The 16159-nt window shown below is 37.2% G+C and overlaps 1 protein-coding gene across 12 annotated transcripts in view; it reads right to left on the bottom strand.

Annotated features, from left to right (window-relative positions):
- Window positions 1-16159, bottom strand: part of KCNIP4 (potassium voltage-gated channel interacting protein 4) — a 1084026-nt gene that overhangs the window by 207028 nt on the left and 860839 nt on the right. For 3 of the 12 annotated variants that reach the window (XM_081303523.1, XM_081303520.1, XM_081303518.1), the window contains exon 1: window positions 15555-15831. The exons of 6 other annotated variants lie outside the window; for them this stretch is intronic. In XM_081303523.1, coding sequence (XP_081159649.1) covers window positions 15555-15666 — 112 coding nt within the window. In that variant the 5' untranslated portion in view covers window positions 15667-15831. 3 more of the 12 variants (XM_081303514.1, XM_081303522.1, XM_081303515.1) reach the window with 2 other exon arrangements.

Raw genomic sequence — 16159 nt, forward strand, 5'->3', positions numbered from 1 at the left:
TCAGGAAATTATTTAACTGCTCTATGTATTTCTTGAGATTCAAAAATGATTTATTGACGAAATCCTACATACTCTATGAAAGGTGTTGTATGAACTACACACAATAACAAGATAAACACCGTTAGTGCATCTACCTGTGCCCAACATGCTTTTACATAAGAAAAGCAATATAACTGAACACTGCAAATATAATAAAAATAAAATAGGAGAATAGATTTGGCATAGTAAAAATCATAATGGAAAAGAAAGTTAAAGAAATAAACTAGCACAGGACTTAATTCCAAAGATAGCCTGAACCCAGATGGATACAGGAAAACAGACTGGCAATTCCAGAGGAAAGAACACGTGGGCAAAATTGGGCAAGAGCGGTAGGAATTCTGGATCAGAGGGCGAGGTGATTCTCTGCCCTTGGTAATCAGCTCAGAAATCCTTGTTCTGTGTCCTCAAGGTAAACAAAGGGACACACCAATGTTCCCTCGGTGGCCTGTGGTAAAAACATATGGCAGAATGTGTTTTTCAAGAGTCTCTATTAAAACAACTTTGTGGACTGTCCATAATTTATCTCTTTGTCACCATGTTAGCTCTTTTTCACTGTGACAGAGATACCTGAGTAGAACAACTTGGAGGAGGAAAAGTTGGTTTTGAGCTCATGGTTTCACAGGTTCAGTTCATGGTCTGCCAGCTCCCTTGGTGTGGGCCTAATGAGGCAGAACATTATGGTGGAAAGGTATGGTGGAGGAAAGCTGCTCAGCTCATGGCACTTGGGGAGGAGAGAGGAGGAACTTCCAGAGACAAAATATAAACTCCAAAGGCATGCCCCCCAGTGACCTATTTCCTACAGCCATTCCCAGGTACCACCCAATACAGTAGTCATTTAAAATGATTAACCTAGCAAATGAATTAATCCACTGATTAGGTTTTAGCTCTCACAATCTAATCGTATCAACTCTGAACATTCCTGCATTAATACAGGAACTTTTACAGGATGTCTCACATCCAAACCATTACACCAAGCTTTCAACATTTTTATTCTGGCACCAGGAATTGAACCCAGGTGCACTTAAACACTGAACTGCATCCCCAGCCCTTTTTAAATTTTTTAATTTTGAGACTGAGTCTTGCTAAGTTGCTGAGGCTGGCCTCGAACTTGTGATCTTCCTGCCTCAACCCATTGAGTTGCTAGGATTACAGGCCAACTTTTAAACCTTTTATACCTACTATAAAAAATTGAATGTTTTACCATATTTCGTCACCTAATTGGCATAAATTTTATGTCAAGTGTTCTTGCAAAAAAGTGTGCTAAGATCATTATGTGAAGCTTTTCTTTAAAAAAGGAAAACATTGTGCTGGTATTACTTAAAAGTCATTTATTACTAAACTGTCTTTGGTGCAAGATTAGGATGCATGGGATACTCATGAATATTAATGAGATGGTGACAATTAGGCAGTGAAATATGGCATTTTAACTACTAAAGATTTGCTAGTTAATGGGCTTTATTAATATGTCAGGGCCCATGAGTGTTTTATATATTTTCTATGGAAGTCCTTAGTCATTATCAATTATAAAAACATAATGAAGAACTGTTGTAATTTTAGATTAAAGAAGGTGAAGTTTTGGAAAAATGAAATAATTTGTCTAGGACTGCACATCCTCTGAATAATGGAATAGGAATTCAAACCTATTGATGAGAGTGAAAATTAGATTTTGACATGAAGGAAAAGCATAACTTCCCCACCATTAAAATATGTTGCTCAAATATTTAATCATCGTTCTTTAGGGTCATGATTTATATACTCATTAAAGCACAAAACTACTGCTCTGACAACTTCCAGAGAAAAGTCAGCAAGATGTTTTTTTTTGCAATAATTAATTAAGTGCTCTGTGTTTCATCTCCCTTACTGATGATTTTCCCCCAGATACTCAAGGTTAAGCTTCTGTTACAAAAATCATCCTGAGCCATTTGTTAAGCTGGTTTGATGCTCACTGTATGTATTTTCCTCAGGCAACAGTGTTGTGAATATTTACTATTCTAAAAGTACTTAGTTGCTACCATGGCAATAAATATCTTTGGCTTATTTAAAATACCAATTTCTTAGCCTTTGAAGGAAAAATGGAACTAACATGGAGAAATTCATCATAAAATAGCATACGGCCAAGTGCAATTACATGGACCCTGATTTTCACTCACTTAGTTAAGATTTATTATTATGTTAGAAAATGTTTGGGAGATTATTTTAATTAGGAGGCACACTAAATAAATACTCCTTAGTAGTATATGGAATCAAGAGAAAGGGGAAACATTTTGTTTACTGTTTTTCAAGACAAGATTTATTTTAATCCAAGAGGAGGTAGAAAGGAGGAGATAAGAATATAGTTAAGCTTAACTTTTAGCTTTCTGCTTGGAATTCTTCCTCATTGTAGTTAAAGATGATGATAGACCTCATGCATAGTTTGAAGGCTCAATGTTAAGGAAAGGGCAGGAAAGAGAGGGAGTTGCTCAATTTCAATCCTCTATTTCTGCCTACATGTGAGATTGGCTTCAGCCCAATACTCTTTGGTATCTCAGAATTCATATTGTGTTTCATATAGCAGCAGTCCTTCTGTGGCTGACTATGCAACACACAGCCAAGCCCCAGAATGAAGAACATGACATCATAAAAAAATCCCACTACTCATACCATTGGTTATGAAATTAGTGGATTTTCTGAGGAGGTGACTTGTGGGATAGCTCCCATGGTATAAAGTCTCAGGCTACTCCTAGCCACTGAAAAAAAATTCATTATTTCCAGCCTGACCTTTAATTTCTATTGAAAGGCTGGCTGACTTTTTGCAAATAATAACTCTAATACTTAAATTGTTCCCTGAAAAATAAATATATTCAAGCCCTCTAGAGTATGGCAGTGTGAGGAGTTTTATGTTCATGGGAAAATTCTTTACTCATCTTAGTCACTGGCAAGAATAGTCCCTATTATTGTAAAATTTGTAATTTGAAAAGTATTAGCTAGACATACCAATTCTAAAATTAAGATTTTACAGCTAGAGTAATTTATAAACTGATTTATAGAATATATTTATGAAATTTCTTTGCTGATTTCACATTTCTCCTTGAATAAATGCCATAAAATATTAAGCTATATAATATATTGATTTATCAAGGATTTGTAGCAGAGCTATATAACAATATTGCATCTATCTTACTATGTTGAGTATTAAACTTTTAGTCTGGAATTTTGTCTGTGCATATTTCTAGTGAGGCACGTTTTCAAGTAGAGCTGTAACTATACATGCAATGGCTTTGGTCAGGGAAGAATGCATCTGGCTGATTCCTCTGGCTTTCTTGGAACATCTGAAGTAACAGGAAGGAGCTAATCTTGACTTCACTCAAGTGATGTTTAGAAGACTCTCCTAGTTTTACCTTCAATGCACCCGTGATGTTTAGGAATTGATGAAAACTGTGAAGACAGATGTGGAATTTGAGTATTCATTCAGGTGTTTCCTTCTTCTAATTATTTTATCATTAACCATTTTCCCTTGCAATTTGTTTAGATTTGGAATCACATCATCAATTTGCCACTTTACTGCCGCTAAGTCTTCAATATCCTCCTGGTTGTTTATTAGAGAATTTCTGTGACCAGGTCATTAATAACTGTGCATTTGCTGACATATAAAGACACTTATGTCTTAAATTATATTCAATTGGAATGTAAAGTCTGGGAAAGTACTTGACTCCCAATGCACTATCCTGATTTTCCTAATCTAGATACCTTAGTGTGCTTTCACTTATCATAGAGACTTAGAGGGAAAATAGCATTATAAGGAAGTTCACCGGTAGAAATAAAAATTTCAAGCTCTAGCTTCTAAAGACTTGGATACCATTTCTGCTATTTGGTTGTCCATAAATTAGACCAATTATTGTCCTCTTTAAACAGTTTTCCTTACCTATGAAGTGGACAGAGAGAACATGGACTTTCTGATATGTGGTAGAACTGAGGCTAACAGGAGATGAAACAGAAAATACTCAGAATCCACATAAAGGAGATTATGTTTTTGGTAAATCTGTTCATAATATTTATCATGCTTTTCACCAATAGTTGTGTAAGGAGAAAAAACACTGAAGTAATAATTTAAAATTTAGAATCACAAAAGTAGGCACTAATGTTTAATGACTACTTGCTGTGTAACAAGTAGTAGGCGAATGCTTTGTCTCAAAATTATTCTTGGTATCAGCATCCTTCTGTAAAATGAACATTGTAATGACCATCAAAATGATTCAGAGCAGTTTGGTGATTTGCCTGAGACCACAGAGAGCATGTTTTAGCGGCAAGATCTGTCCTATCTCTATCTTCAAAGCTCAGTGTTTTCTTATATTTAGTGTTTCTGCACCTATAACAAACTCTTTCATTAATTCACCAAGGGCTTCTGGGTATCTCAGAGTTTGGATGGATTTCATCTTCTTACTCAAAATATCTCTGATTCTTGGTTTCAGACATTGTCTCATGGACAAGATGCCACCCAACACTTTTATGTAAGCAGAACACAGGGACACCTCTAAAAAGAAATGCTACTTTCCCTCCCTACTATCCAGTCATCCAAGTAAAATGCACCTATTTGTAAGACTCAGGAAGTATTTATGTGAATATGCATAGTTATAATTGTATTCATGCCAATTCTCCTAAATACATATAAACCCCCAAATTGCTTCATAAAAACTTGCCTTTTTAAAAAAAAAATGAATAAACCTAATGCCTACTTAATGCCAGGATTGATGGTTGAGAGGGGTATGAAGGTGGATAAAAGGCTGAGTTCTTTTCTTAAAGAAGTACATCTTGAAGGAACAAAGGACTGGTAGAGCATCCTAAAGCTGTAATGGGAGTTTATTAGTTATATGAAGCTAAATTCTTAATATTGGTTTAAAAGGCATCCACAGTCCAGCACAAAGACACAGTTTCTTGGACTCACCTAAGAACACTAACATGAGCTTGCCAACAATTTCTTTAGTACCTACCATTAAAGTGTCCCCTAATCAACAGCATTGACAGTATCTCCCCATCTCTGTGTTGACAGTACAGTGGGTTCAACTTATTAGGGATCCTCATCACAGTGGGACAGATAAATTTGTGTGACCTCTCTATAAAGCAGATGGGCCTTATGTGTATTTCAACGGACTTGAAAACAGTTCATTCTCTTGTCACATTAATTCTTCTTTCAAGACCTTATCCTACAAACCTAATTCTAAATATCTAAGCCATTTCATACCCAAAGATTTTATTAGAGAAGTTTTCAAATACTGAGAAAAAATAGAAATAACACAATAATCAGAATAATAGCTACAGCACACATACTTCTACAATGTAAGATAGACATTAAATATTTATGAGGGATCTATAATATCAAACTATGTTCTATACTGAATTTACAGTTATATAAAATTTAATAATACCAACACCAATATTAAGTTTAAAAAGTATATCCATGCATTGTAAAACCTGAAAGTTAATACATAAAATACTGTAAGTGGTAATTTTTTTGCATTGAGGGACTGAGGATAAGTCCTTCACATTTCTTTCTTTTATATTTATAAACTATCCTCAATAACTGTTCATTGCTTTTATCATGAAATAGCATGCCTTTCCCAAAACTGTTTTTATTTCAATAATTTTCAAAACTATGATGATTTCAAAAATAAAGTCAGTTTTATTTTTAAATATTTTGTTGTCAATAGACCTTTACTTTATTTATTTGAATGTAAAGCTTAGAATCAAACCCAGTGTCTCACACATACTAGGTGAGTGCTCTAACATTCAGCTACAACCTCAGCCCCAAGTCAGTTTTATAATTTATGGAAATACACATATAAAAGGGCTTACACTACAGTTTTCAATGCAGGGGCAGATATTTCCTAACCTCACTCCCTGGACATTCAGCAGTGCATGGAGATATTTTTGGTTGTTGCAAATCTAGGAAAGTAATTACTGGCATTGCTTTGATATGGCAGTCAGGGGTGCTGCCAATCATCCTTAATTCAGAGGACAGCACCCACGAGAACTTTCTAGCCCCAAATGTCAATAGCAGCAAAGTTGAAAAGCTCTGCCTAAAAGAATTATGTACAAATTATATTAATTCAAGTCTGTTATGGAAACTGAGTTTATTACCAGAACCTCTGAATAAACTTGTCTGTCATCTAACCAACTATCCACTCACTCCCACAAGGCACTAAGGAGGCAGAGATAAGAGCTCTGCCTATGTAGTGCTTGAAGTTTCGACATCAAGAGTTTAATGTAGTTTGAAGTGCCAAGATAGAGTGCTTTGGTTAACAAGAAATGAGCACTTAATCCAATGAGGTAGTTCAAGGGAGGCTTTCTGGAACAGATGGCTTATGAACTGAGCTTAAAGGATAAGAAGGAGTTAATCAGGTGAAGCCCAGTGGGAATTATGTTCTAGAAGGAGGGACAGAGCACAAGCAAAGGCATGAAGCATGAAACAGCATGGAGCATTTAGGAAGTGATAAGGAATTCAATAGCAGCGAACCAAAAATTGGGCACAGGAAGAGTGGGAAGAGGCATGGATGGACCCGGGCCACAGTACCTTTTTCTACCTAAAGAAGTCAAGATATACTGTCCAGAGGAAGAGGATGATGAACTGAGTCGAAGATTGGAAAAACTTTTCCAGAACTATGAGAAAGGGAGAACATTCTGGAAAAATGAAAAGTGCATTTGAGAGTACAGAAACTGGAGACAACATGAGAGGCTCAGGACATTCAGTATAGTGTTCATTGAAGCTGGGCAGAGGAAGAAAAGGGAGAAATGACCAGAGATGACTCCAAAAGGTAAGTCCTGCTCTGACCCTGATCCTTTCCATGGTATTTAAAGACAATGAGATTTTATTTTGTGGGTGATGTGGAAGAATCTCCAGTGCGAGCTTAGTCTTCATGCTTTAGATTTCTCTTGTGAGAATATGAGGTTAGATTGGAAGAGAAATGTGATGTGGATAGGATTGAGATGAGACAGGTATGTTGGTTTAAATTAACAATTCCACTGGGCTGAGGTCAAACTTCCCTCCTTTCTATATCAGAAGAAATGATGAACCCAAATGATATAAAACACAACGTATCAAGGCTCATTACTACCCAGTGTTGTGTCTGCTGTATAATATACATCAGGACTAACAGAATTCAGATTAGGGTGAAAAGAGGGTACTAAAGAGAGGGTGAGTTTTGAGCTAAGTGGAGAAAGACACGTGGCATTCATGTAAGAAGCACATTTAAAACAAATAATTCAAGCTAGAATCCAGAAACTGGAGTCACTATGAGGTTGATGCACAAAAATGATAAAGCAAGTTTCATAAATTGTCAGCGTGCCCAGGAGTATGATGCTAAATGCTGAAAGTGTCACTTAGATTCAGCTAACGGTCACCTCTGCTAGGATCTTTTATCAGAAGCTTCCCACCTTCTAAATAGAACTGGTCAGTCTGATCTTTAATCTCTCTAATCTCTGCATAGTTGTGAGGCCAGGACCATCTACTAAAGCAATTTGTTTGCATGTTCAATTGCTTATAAAAATCTTTTAGCCAAAATTATGCTTTTAAATTTCCAGTGACTATCACAGTGCTTGGTATACAGATCCCACTTGAAAACATTTTTTTTCATGATGATTAAATGAATGATTATGTTTAAGTATGATGGATATGAAGAACAAAGGCAGTAATGGTAACACTATAATTTCCAATATTTATTGTGTTTTAGGTGCCAGCTGCTTTAACAAATATTGTTTAATTAGATTCTCCCAATAAAGTTATGGGATAGCTACTATTATACTCCCAATTTTACACATGAGAAAATCTGAAGTTCAGATGTTCCTATACCTTGCCCAAGATCATACAGCCAGTAAACTGATTCTAATCTGTGTCCGTTCAAGTCACATGATCTTATCCACTACTCACATGTCTTTTGCTTTCAAGAAAGTTTAGCCTTAGGGCAATTTATTTTTCAAAGATGTCTGCTGATTCAACACAACTGTATTATACTCCATGTAATTCAACATGTAATGAAGATGAGTTTAATTTGAAAAGTTGAAATTTGTCTTTAGCAAATACACTGGGTCAGAGTTTATAAATTCAGTGAAAAAAAAAAAAAAAAAAAAACGATGTCACCTTGCCTCATAGTCCATGAAATCTAGAATGAAAATCAATATGACAGGCAACCAAAACTGCCTGTCCCCAGCACTGATTCATCTGAAAACAAAAGTGTGTAATTGCTTACTTCTATAACAATCCTTGTCTAAAAATGTGGAATTAAGGAAAGGGAAGACATTTTGTTGGACAAGCAAACAAATGCTCATTAAAATATTTGCTGATTTAGCAGATACTTCCACCAATCTTAAAAAGGAAACTGGATCCCCATCTATTCAATGAGAACCAAGGCTCAGAAAATCTAAATAAGTTTCCAAAAAGCAATAGCTCACCCACCTGAGACCCTTTCCCAACTTCCCAATAGGTTCTTCTATTGGTAACTCTAGAACAAGGGTTGGCCAATTTCAACAGGGGTCCAATTTCAAATCTAACCTGTTACTTGTTTACTTTTTGGATCATCTGTTAGCTAAGTATTCTTTGACACTTAAAACAATATAAAAGAGAGAAAAAAGAATTCAGAAAAGTAATATTTTTTGGCATGTGAAAATTGTATGAAACTGAAATTTGAACAAGCACAAATAAACTTCGAGTGGAACAGAGCCCATTTGTATTCTCTGTGGCTGCTTTTGGGTATGAGAGTCGAATAACGGTAACAGACTGCATGACCCACAAAGCCTAAAATATTTAATAAAGAAAAAACTCATGTCCGTTTCTCTGGAATAAATTTCAACGGGTACCAAAATATTCAGTGAAGAACTTTTGCAGACATTATGGACTTGGATTTTCAGATTTATTGCTTCACCCAATGGCTGTCAAAGTGTGGGCCCTGGACCAGCAGCACTGACCTACAAAGTCATTAGAAATACAAATAATTCTCAAACCCCCAGTAAAGATCTACTGGATCAGAAACTGAGGATGGGGTCCAGCAGTCTGTGTCCTAGCAGGCCATCTAGTTGATGCATCCTAAAGTTTGAGAACCATTAACTCAAAAAATCAAAACATGACACCTGTCATCCCAACATAATTACAGGAGAGCTGCCTGAGGGTTGCTATTTGTGGAAGAGGCCCAGAGCTGGATATTTCCTTTATGTTTCAGTATTCCCTACAGCAATCTTCAAAGGTTGGGAGTATTAGCCCTGTTTTACAGAAAGGGAACTGATGGAGTAACTTGTTTGAATGACTGAAGTAGGATTTAAACTCAGGTATGTCTCCCACATGGCCTAGGCTCTTCCTTCCTCCCCATATGTCCAGTACACTGCCCTCTTCATCACTATGTCCAAGGAGAAAAGCAGCCCTTGGCATCTAGGAGATGACCTAGTTTATTAGCAAGTTCTCCACAATCTCTTGTTGCATATAAACAATGTCACAGAGTGTCACCTTCAGACAACATCACTCTGTGTCCATGACTGATCGAGAGAAAACCATACTTTCCTGTAGCATGTCTAAACAAAGGTTAAAAAATGTGCATCTTAATCCACACACACACAAAAAAATCCCTTTATCCTAGCTAGTGCAAGTAACTTGCTTCTTTATTAATTATAGCTTTAGCTTCTGTCTCATCTTCATTGCTTGTAGATGAAAGTAAGATGACCAAATGGGTAATGAATACAGATTATTCAACCACAGGTGTCTTTTCCCGATGACTTCTGTCTGGAAGGCAGTGGGAAGAAGGGGCTCCTACTTCCTTCCTTTGTCCCCCTCTCCCTCCTCAAAGTAAGCAAAAGTGAAAAATAAAGAGTTCCAGGCCAAATTGGTACCAAGCACATTGCCAGGTCCAGGGAAGACATTTGGTATTTTAAATGAATTAGTGAACTTCTTACTGCTAACCTGATTACAAAAAAAAATGATTTTAGAAAAAAAATGTCTTTCCTTTTAAAACATAGTTCAAATTTCTATTTTTAACTTCTAGGCTCTACCATCCTGTCTTTGATCTCACAATTCTTGAGTTTTGAAATGTCACCATCTTCATTGGCCTTCTTAGAAATCTTCCTCCTGGCGGGGATGGCTCTCTCTTTTTTTAGTTTCCCAAGGTCTTTGCTCTCCATACACAACTGCTTTACCACCTTAGATTAGTTATTAATGAGCTGTTTGGTCTCCAAGCAGTTTGAAAACTTCTTAAGAACAGGAAAGGACCCTAATTATTTCTATTCCCTTCCACAGAGTGGGTGTTTCACATACATTTGTTAAATGTTAGCTTCAAATCTAAAGTTTTCTTTCAATTACAGAACCAAATGGGCTACTTTCCTATCCAAACGAAAGCCTATCTACGCTGGGCTTCTGCAGCTCACAGCTGGTTGTTTCAATTGAAATTACTTCCCAGGGCCAGGGGTTCCAATGAACCATAGCCCCATATGCTTTCGGTATGTGGGTACCTTCACCTTGTAGTAGGATTTTCATGTGAAATTTCATATCAGAAAAATAAGTCATAAAAATCTTAATCAACTAACCAACAATTTTTAGGCTACCATGGACACTTGAAAGTGGCTCTGGATGTCTGTGATTGCACTGTTAGTGCATGGAAGCATTCATTCTATAATTTGCTTTTAGTATCTTCTGCATACCAAGCACTGTGTAAAACAGCACGGATGATTACAATCAAGGAGAAGGAATAAAACTGTGTCAACTCCTCTCACACTTTTTGTTGTTGTTCCAGGAACCCCATATGGTGTACCGCATCCCTGTGCTTATACATGGTGTTACCTCACCCAGTGCCTTATATATAGTACTTGCATAAGCACCTTTCTTGCATATTAATTTCATGAATTCCTCTTCATCAATAAAAACCCAGCTTAGAGGTCATGTCCACCATGAAGTCATCTGTGCTCATTTCTATCACTTCCACTTAGTCTTAATCACTTTATATTCTTCTTGAAGTTTTCTGCATTGATATATTTGACATGGTACATCACATTTTGTTTGTTTGCATACCTATCTCATTATACAGTTGAGACTTTCTTGAGGATACTGACCATTTTTCATTAATCTTAGTATCTTGGGACCTAGCATAGTAGACATTGTAGACAATCAAGAAATATTTATTGACAGCTAGCCATTATTGAAGAACTTATGGCAGAATACTGGTAACTACTGAAGCTGGTTGAGGAATATATGGTAGCTCATTTCTTTCTCTATACTTTGTTTTATGTGTAAAATTTTCTAAAGTAAAGGATTCAAAATAACTGAAAACCTTGCAAGATATCAGACAAATACATTGGAATTTTTAAGTCCCCCCTCACAAATGGAGCTACTATATCTAGAACTACAAACTCTATGTGCTCCACATTTCTTTCTTTTCTCATAAGAAAGATATTTAAAGCCAAACAACATTGCCCTGAAATAAAATACAATTATGTTGTTTAGAACAGCTGCAGGCCACAGATATCATATTAAACAAGAATTTCTGGATAAACTGGAAATTGACAATTCACTCCAAGCATTTTACTGCCAAGAAAGCATAGCTAATACCACTGCTTCCACCCTCTCATCTCATCATTATCTACTCCCATTTGTTCTCCCAAAATTAAAGACTTGGAATTGAGGGCTCATCTCCAATTAGGGAATAATTGTTTTCTTCCAGTGTTGAAACCAAAGTGACCTCTCCAGCCACATCTCCCATTTAAAAATCTGAGACCCATGTGCTCCAAAAGCTACACCTGGTTCACTTCTCTTATCTATGCAAACCACCCACCATCAGGGCTTGGGGACATAGCTCAAGCTCTTTGCTAAATTTTCTCCAATTTGAGAAATTCTTGCCCCATTTCTAGGTCCTATATGACTGTTCTTTCTCTGTGAAGCCTTCTCCAGTCTCCTTTTCTGAATGTACCACTCCACCTAGTTTTTTGCAGGTCGTAGCTTACTCCTGTGCCTGGCACTTGTTTCCTTCTGACTTGTTTTGTCATGAGTTCCTTACCAGAATAGAGGCTTACTGAGGGACTCTTCCTTCCATGTTCATCTTGCACAGTCTCACCATCTCAGTCAATACCAAACAGAGTGCGCTGCGCATGTTTAGAATTCAATATGACATATATCGCATGTTCAACTGTGAAATGATGGAATGAAGCTTGTGAGTGTTCTTCCTCATGCTCTTATTAATGAGTGGATATGTGTAAAACCTCAAATCATTATAGTAAAATCTCATTAGCCATTCTAATCCTCTTTACAAATTACTTTTGCTTTCTAAATCTTGGATTTCAATTGGCCGAGATTTTTTTTTTTTTTTTTAATAGGGCTTGACCAAAATTGAAAACTAATTTCAGTGGGAGAATTGTTTCTCTTAACACTTTTGTATCCAGAACTGAAGCTCTGCAGCATTAGATCTGATAATACTAAGGTAAACTGCTTTATTTCATACTAACATAGACCCTTTACTCATGTAGACTCAGAAGTATTTTCTAAACTAATCAATGTACGGTCACACTGGAAAATATACTCCACAATGGCACCACTAAAGTGCCATTGTCTATCAAGGACAGTCTCTAAGCTCACCCATGCCTAAAAGAAGCTCAAAGTTCTGCTCAGAGCCTCATGTTCATTATTTCTTTGCCAAAAGGAATAGTGAATTCCCTGGCTTTTTATGGACCTTAGTTGCTGGATAATGCAAGCGCAGGGGAAGGTTTGGTAATCTACACAAGGATAACCCTTGTCCCTTTTAATTTTCTGAATCTAGAAAGAATAAAGATGTAAGCTTGTGACCTTCTTTTTTCTGTTTGTAATCCTATGTTTCCCTGTTTATTAAAATGTCTAGGTTCTGTTCCTGTTTAGACATTGTCTTAATCTACGAAAACATAGGCAGGGGGTATAGGCCAGATTTCTCATGTCCTCATTGAGTCCCATGCTTGCACTCTACTTGGACTTATTGTATGAATTATGTAGATCATAATCCAATTTGGACCTTAGGCCAGGGATCATGAGATGAGACCACTTGACTTGTCTTTGTTCTAATCAGCCTCAGCACAATGTAGTCCACATTGGCTCACTTATATCCCATGCCTGAATTCCATGCTAGGATTGGGGTCAAATCCTGGTAGAAATTAAGCAGATAGGGTGTGATCTTATTTTATATGAATATATTTTCCTCAGAAAAGCAAAAGACCAGTAGCTTTTAGTGACCAGTTAGGATAAGATTAGAGAATTCTGGAAAGTTCTATGTATGTTTTCATTTATTCTCTTTCCCAGTGTTAGGGAAGAGGGGTAAAAGGAAGGTGTGTTGCAATAAGGAAAAAAAAAAAAAAAAAAAAGAAGATTTGGTTTAGGTCCTGCCTGTTCCCAGCTAGCCACTCTGGGTTGCATTCATTGCCTACATAAAATAAAAGAGTTGGAATAGACCAGCATTTTCTAACATGTATTTCAAAACAAGAAAGTTCTGATTTGTCAAGTTAACGTGGGTCCTACTTCACACATGGTGGGAATCTGCAACCTTGTGCTTAAGTATGATCAGAGCTCACATTGTACATCAAATCCAAAGTTTTCCCAGAATTTATAAGTACATAGAAAAATGGACTGAGATGTGAATATGGGTATGGCCTGGATACCCATCTCAAGGAAGACATTTCAGAACAGCTTAATATTTTTTCTTTGATGCTAGTGGGAAGGAGTCAGGTTTACAATTCTACTTTTAATATTGTTTGAACTCACTTTGAAGTTTTAATCTGCAAACCTTCTACTTTAAATGACATAACATAGAAATTAAAAAATAAAAAACTGAGACATTGACAGAGGCCTTAAAACTTGAGACTTTTGACTTTAAAATGCCTCCAGTCCACATTAGCATTAAAAGAACTATGTAGATCTCCCACCCATATGAAGGTTGGCTTCCTCCAACACATAGCAGGGGTTGTCCTCTAGAATCAGCTCTGAAACCAAGCCTCCTTCGACATAGTGCACTAAATATGGGGTCTATGCCCAAATCAACTCCAGAGAATAAAAACTAATAATTTGGTGATGAATGTTACAGAGCAAGTTATTCTGATCATAGAAATGGAAAGTACCCTACTTATATTTCATTAGGACATCAGCATTAGTGCACTGAGGCAGAACACTCAAGAAAATGAAAGATTGTCACATTCTGAGAAGTTTCTCTGTGCATTGTTTTCTTTTAAGGGGCTAAATAATATTACTGTGTGGTATAAAACAGAAAGATCTCATTTCTAGGGTTTTACTTCATCAAATTACAATATTATTTTCATTGTGTCTAAGCAAATCTTGTCTTACATTGAGAATGCTTTAAAAAAAGGTATAAAAATTACATAAAAACTTCTTATGTCCTGTCCTTATATTGATCTGAATACTTGGAACCTAATGTATCTATTTTGTAGAAAAAAATAATAATTTTCTGAAGGAATGATACATTGTCCATCATCAACATATTAACAGAAACAACCTGTGCACCAGATGTAGTTTGGGATGATGTCATTTTAGCTATGTGTCTTAGCTCCTTAGTTAGAAATCTCATAAGAAACATAGGAAAGTTTAAGTGTTTTTACCTCCCCATGTTACATACCATGTGAGAAGTGAATACTCATAACTCAGCCACATAAGATCCTTATCTGCAAAGAATATTAGCAAGCATCTCTGGAACCCCATTCTTGAACTTGGAAAGAATGAAAAGCTTGAATATAGAAATGGCATTAAGTGATTTCAGTTAAAATGCTTCAAAATATGTTACTTAGGTTAAAGCACTGTTTTGTGAAATAAATATATGTGTATGTGTATATACATATTCAAATTGTTAAAACAAAGTTAATCAACTATTTTTTTTAAAGCTCTCCAATCTTTGAATGACAAAAATTGGTTTTGGATAGTGAAAATAAAATTTATATTACATGTTCAAAATATTTATTGGTAGCAACAGGGCTGTTCTGGGTTTATGGGTTTCTACTTTGACAGATGATCAAAGTAGCTCTTCTGGGAGTGTAAATGAGACACTTTTACAAATTAAAGTGCTCAAAACATAGTTTTACTGAACACCCATTGACTCAATCTTATACCAGAAGCTTCCCCAGTCTATATCATAATCAACAACCCAGCTCCACCCCTGCACCTCCTAACTAGTGAGGAACACACAGACCCTGAGCTTCTGCTCACCATATCAAGGCGTGGCAGCCAACACAAACTTGACAACCAAAACCCAACCTGTATTACCAGCCCATAGAGCCCTAACTTCCCACCTTGGAAAATATTTAACCCACAGAAACACCAAAAACCCAGAAGGATTTCTTACAGAGAGAAAATGGTACAAAATCCCTTCCCTCCCAGTGCAAATATCTGAGCAAACAGACATGAACTGTCCAGTTGCTAGGCTGCTGTATTTCAAGCACCCATATTTAAAAACTTTTACTTGGGTATTAAGCCTTCTCAACTTGTGCAGCATGTGTCCATTTCCTAACCCTAACCTGACCAAAGCACAGACTGGGAGCGACCACTTTACCTTCCGAAAAATCAATCAGTCCCAGCAAATGAAGCAGCTTCAGAGATGCACATATAATCACAACAATACCCACTGTTTGCAGTCCTTCCGACTCCCACTCGAGAGTCAACATCCTCTAAGCTCGCAGAGCATCCCAGCCTCCGGACCCCTTTGGAGTGGAGGGAGTTAATTAGAGAATCCGAGCAACGTCTGGCTTAGAACAAAGACTTGCAAGGGGGGAAAGTGAGCAGCTCCTCGCAGATGCACAGGGCAAAGCAGGCGGCCCCCCGGGGTGAGGACAGACCTGAGCTAAAGTCCACCTTCTCATGCTGATCCTGGCATTTGCTTGGCTGGGGCCCCCCAACCACAGCGCGCGCCAGCCTCTGCACTCTGCGCTGCTGCCGGCGAGTACTTGGACTTCAGAGCTGAGAGGGAAACATCTGTTGGAGCAGTGGAGACTTTGAAGCGTCCGTGGAGAAGGGACACTCCCAGGAAACTTGCCCTGGAGAGCAGGGCGCTCTCCCAGTGTTGTGGACTACGCCAGGCTGGGCAGGGCTGCTGTGCGCTACTTTGCTGCTTGGGAAGTGTGTGAATGTCCCCTTTTTGCCATAGCAGCTGCTCTCTCC

Source organism: Spermophilus citellus (assembly GCF_964194105.1).
Source record: "Spermophilus citellus genome assembly, chromosome: 8".
In the NCBI taxonomy this organism is placed as follows: Eukaryota; Metazoa; Chordata; class Mammalia; order Rodentia; family Sciuridae; genus Spermophilus; species Spermophilus citellus.